The 5085-nt window shown below is 45.5% G+C and overlaps 1 protein-coding gene across 1 annotated transcript in view; it reads right to left on the bottom strand.

Moving 5' to 3' along the window:
• si:ch211-137a8.2 (uncharacterized protein LOC777613 homolog) overlaps window positions 1–3993 on the bottom strand; it is a gene marked incomplete at its 5' end in the record, with an annotated part of 18394 nt that extends 14401 nt beyond the window's left edge. Inside the window, 6 exon segments of the mRNA XM_062415233.1 lie at window positions 479–687; window positions 1441–1534; window positions 1783–1953; window positions 2687–2809; window positions 3809–3871; window positions 3874–3993. Coding sequence (XP_062271217.1) covers window positions 479–687; window positions 1441–1534; window positions 1783–1953; window positions 2687–2809; window positions 3809–3871; window positions 3874–3993 — 780 coding nt within the window.
• Between the last annotated feature and the right edge of the window lie 1092 nt (window positions 3994–5085).

Genomic DNA, 5085 nt, shown 5'->3' on the forward strand with positions numbered 1-5085 from the left:
TTTTCCTTTCCTCCCTCCCACCTTTCCTTCCTCCCTCCCTCCCTCCCTCCTTTACTTCCTCCCTTCTTTCCTTGACTCGAGGACAACAGGAGGGTTAAAGTAAAACTGATGTTGGCATGTTCACACAGGCAAAATAGCAGGTTTGTATCCATGAAGAGATTGACTGTGTAGTAGTAGAAGTAGAAAAATGACAATCCTGAGCAAACAGAATATATCCAAAGTCTCTTCACAACCACCTAACCCTTGTACATAAGTTTGGGAAGAGGCTAAAAGTGTCAGTCCTGCACTTAAAGTAAGTGTGATGTTGGCATGTTCACACAGGGAAAATAGCAGGTTTGTAACTATGAAGAGGAGGACTGTGTGTGTGTGTTTGTTTGTTTCTTATTTTAAGGAATTCAGTATTCAACAACTCGAGTGACAGAGGAGGACACAGTCGACCAATCAGGAACGGGGAAATTAGATTTAGACTGCAGCAGACTGCCATGCTTAACGTCTGCTGCCATCCAGTGAACATCATGTTGAATCTGTGCTGCAGCAGCTCAGAAATCACAGTGAACTTCCTACCTGTGCTGGCGCTGAAATACGAAGAGTCAGCGTCGTCACGGGAGACGGAGCGTCCGATATCGACCGAGGGGTCCCACTCGAGCCCCAGGTGCTCGTGGGAGGGAGAGGATGGAGAAGGAGGAGGAGGAGGGAGATGAAGAGGTTGATGGTGGGTCAAGGCAAGGATCAGCTGATTGGCTCAAATCTAAAAAGGAAAGATGGATAAACACATGATTTAACTCTCCTGTTGTCCTTGAGTCAAGGAAGGAAGGGAAGGAAGGAAGGAAGGAAGGGAGGGAGGGAGGAAGGAAGGAAGGAAGGAGGAAGGAAGGAAGAGGAAGGAAAGGAGGGAGGAAGGAAGGAAGGAAGGAGGAAGGAAAGGAGGGAGGAAGGATGGGAGGAAGGATGGGAGGAAAGAAAGAAGGGAGGGAGGAAGAAGGAAAGAAAGGAGGGAGGAAGGAAGGAAGGAAGGAAGTAAGGGAGGAAGAAGGAAGGAAAGGAGGGAGGGAGGGAGGGAGGGAGGGATGGAAGGAAGGAAGCAAGGGAGGGAGGAAGGATGGAAGGAAATGAGAAAGGAAGAAGGAAAGAAAGGAGGGAGGAAGGAAGGAAGGAAGAAGGAAGGAAAGGAGGAAAGAAAGGGAGGAAGGGAGGATGAAGAAGAAGGAAGGAAGGAAGGAAGGAAGGAAGGAAGGAAGGAAGGAAAGAAAAAAGGAAGGGAGGAAAGAAGGAACAGTCAAAACAGACGGGGTCCAACTTGACCGGGCAGGACGACACGAAGGTTAATATACATTTTTTGTCTCAGGTTGTATATTTCTGATCGGTCTTTTACACTTAATGAAATGTTTAATATGTTTTTTACCTTTAGGATGGGTTTTGAAATGACAGAGAGGTCCAGGTTGGGTTTATCAAGCGCTCCTTCTTCCTCTAATAAAGTCTCTGAGGGACAACCAGAGTCTGTAGCCTGAGAGAGGATCCAGTCATCCTCAAACACCTGCAGGAGGAGAGCAGGAAGAGGAGGAAGAAGAGGAAGAGGAGGAAGAGGAGGATTCAGGAAATTACGAAATAAACATAGCAAACTATCATTAAACATATGATTTCGACATATTAAAGCAACAGTTTCATAAATGTGTGTGTGTGTGTGTGTGTGTATGTGTATGTGTATGTGTATGTGTGTGTGTGTGTGTGTGTGTGTGTGTGGTGTATGTGTGTGTGTGTGTGTGTGTGTATGTGTGTGTGTACCAGTCTCATGCTGAGCAGTCTGGTGTGTGTGCGTGCTATGTTGTTGTAGACGTGGCTGCAGCATCTCAGCAGCTCCAGCAGGCGGCTCTCTACATGCTGAACGTCGGTCGGCTCGCTGCGCTGGATCAACTCCTCACCGCGCTGCAGCAGGGCGTTAACACGGGTCCGAGTTCACACACACACACTGCTGAAAGGACTGCACAATAAACACACACACACACACACACACACACACATACACACAGAGAGACAGAAACATATTATATAGTACATTAAGTATAAGAAAGACTAAGACGAATTTAAACTTTGTGTCGTCCTCCCGGGTCAAATTGACCCTGTCTGTTTTGACAGTTCCTTCTTTCCTCCCTTCCTTCCTTCCTTTCCTTCCTCCCTTACTTCTTTCCTCTGTTCTTCATTCCTTCCTTCCTTCCTCCCTCCTCCCTCCTTCCCTTCCTTCCTTCCTCCCTTACTTCTTTCCTCTGTTCTTCATTCCTTCCTTCCTTTCTCCTTCCCTCCCTCCTTCCCTTCCTTCTTCTCCTTTTCCTTCCTCCCTTACTTCTTTCCTCTGTTCTTCTTTCCTTCCTTCCTCCTTTCTCCCTCCCTCCTTTCCTTCCTTAAGGAAGGAGGAAACTCCATCCTTAATTCCTTCCTTTCTCCATTTCTTCTTTCCTTTCCTCCCTCCTGTCCTTCCTTCCTTCCTTTTTCCCTCCTTTCCATCCTTCTTCCTCCCTTCCTTCCTCCTTTCCTCCCTCCTGTCCTTCCTCCCTCTTTCCCTTCTTTCTTCCTCCCTCCCTCCTTTCCTTCTTCTTCTCCCTCCTTTCCTTCCTTCTTCCTCCGTCCTTTCCTTCCTTCTTCCTCCCTCCTTGACTTGAGGACAACATGAGGGTTAAACACACTAACACACCTGCAGTCGTCTCAGCTTCTCGCAGGTGCTTCCTGTCAGGTGTTCGACCTCAGTCAGACGGACGTCCAGGTCGGCCAACCAGACGGCAAGATCCTCCCGGCTCCGCCTCAAACCCCTCCCACTCTGAGACAAACAGCTGGGAGGGAAGAGCCTCAAATTATTCACTTCAGTTTGGAAATGTTTCAGTAGAAATTCAACTTTCACACTTTTCTTTTGAAGCAAATCATCCTCACTTGACTTCGCTGACTCGGCACATTTCTTATAAATCCTTCCGTCTATAATATTCCCACAGCACAAGTTAATATCTTCTTTTTTTATCCAACAAACAGCACAAAGCCTGAAGATACTGAGCTCACTGTCACATACGACAAAGTATAAAATCTCACATTTGAGAAGCTCAAACTAACACTTTTCCCCCCATTTTTTCTTTAAAGACTTTATCAAAACTGTTGAACGAATCAATTAATTGAGTAACAGCTGTAGCCGAAACTTTAACCTTCATGTCGTCCTCCGGGTCAAATTACCCCGTCTGTTTTGACTGTTCCTTCTTTCCTTCCTCCACCCCCCTCCCTCCCTCCTTCCTTCCTACCTTCCTCTTTTTCTTCTGTCCTTCTTTCCTTCCTTCCTCTTTTCCTTTCTCCCTCCCTCTGTCCTACCTTCCTTCCCTTCCTCGGTCCTTCCTTCCTTCCTTTCCCCTCTTGGTCCCTCCCTTCCTTTCCTCTCTTGCTCCCTCCCTCCTCCCTTCCTTCCTTCCGTCTGTCCTTCCTCCCTCCTTTCCTTCCTTCCTCCTCCTTCTTTCCTCTGTCCTCCCTTCCTTCCTCCCTCCTTCTTTCCTCTGTCCTCCTTTCCTTCCTTCCTCCCTCCCTCCCTCCCTCCTTTTCTTCCTTCCTTCCTTCCTTGACTTGAGGACAACAGGAGGGGTTAAAGTTATTGTTTATAGCAGAGCTAACAGCGGCTGCAGCAGTAAAACGAAACTCATGTTTTTAAGATTAAAATCTGAAGTATAAAAATAAACCATAATTTAAAAGGTAAATAAAAAGAAGGTAAAATTATCTGACAACCACTCTGCAGATGTTACAGTATTATAAGTAGTCTCAGCATCACTATCAGGGAGCCTCTAACCTTCAGTTGTGCTGTGATGGTTTCCAGTTTGGCGTTGACTTCGTCCCATCTCGCTCCGCACTTCACCTCGCTGACGCCAGCACCCGAGCCTGCATGGCTCCCTGAAACAGCCGAGTCAACGTCCGATTCCTCTGAGTCAGACTGTCCAGCTGGACGAGTCGAGATCCTGCCTCACAACGCAGCCTCTGAGGTAACACACACACACACTTTAGTATTTATTTACATTTAACTTGAGGAGATTTGGTGACGATCAGATTTCACTGAAGTCGACTAAACCTGACAGAAGAATTTCATTTGGACAATCAAAGAGAATCTGCAGCCACATGATTATCTTTTCATTTTAAAACAGTTTTCAAACCAAAAAAAAAATCTCTGTCCACTCAATAAGATACGATAAAGACATTTATTGTCATATGCATGGTACAAACACAGAGGTTCATACAATGCAATGAAATTCCTACTTTGCTGCTTTCCTTACACACAACAGTAACACATTGTTACACAAAAATAAGTTAAGTAAGATCAAGAGAAGTGCCAGTTAATGTAAAGTGACTCTGTGCTTGTGCAATTGTTTCTGAAGTTGCACTAAAACAATCTCCATCCATGCTAACACCGAAAAAACACATCACATGACTTATGTAAAATCTGCATGCATGCGTCTCTGTAAACAGGAAGCAGATTGTCTATCTGTGGCTGGTTGATTAGCTGCAGGAAATACTGCAGAGGAATCATTTTCAAAAATCTCTGTTTCCAACTTTAACACAAATCAGAGTTTTCAAGCTAAAAACAAGATCAGCTGCGTTTTCAAAAGTCTGTTTTTAGGGGTTTTAAAAAGCTGCAGTATTATGGACGCCTCGACATAAATGTAGCATAACTTATGCATCTTACAACTAAATGTATTAACATGGATGTAGCATCAGTCAGTGTGGATGAACGCTCTGCTTCTGCTGCACACTCACTCACACTTTGTGCTTTAAGACGGTAAAAAGAAGGAAGGATTTTACTGACTGGTTCAACTTTACAACCGGCGGCTCAGTGAGTTTTTACGTTTTACCAGATTAAACCTTTAACCCACCTGTTGTCCCTCAGGTCAAGGAAGGACAGGAGTAAGGAAAGGAGTAAGGAGGGAGGAAGGAAGGAAGGGAGGAAGGAAGGAAGGAAGGAAGGAAGGAAGGAAAGGAGTAAGGGAGGAAGGGAGGAAGGGAGGAAGGAAGGAAGGAAAAGAGTAAGGAGGAAGGAAGAAAGGAAAAGAGTAAGGAGGAAGGAAAAGAGTAAGG

Source organism: Scomber scombrus, unplaced genomic scaffold, assembly GCF_963691925.1.
Source record: "Scomber scombrus unplaced genomic scaffold, fScoSco1.1 SCAFFOLD_208, whole genome shotgun sequence".
Classification (NCBI taxonomy): domain Eukaryota; kingdom Metazoa; phylum Chordata; class Actinopteri; order Scombriformes; family Scombridae; genus Scomber; species Scomber scombrus.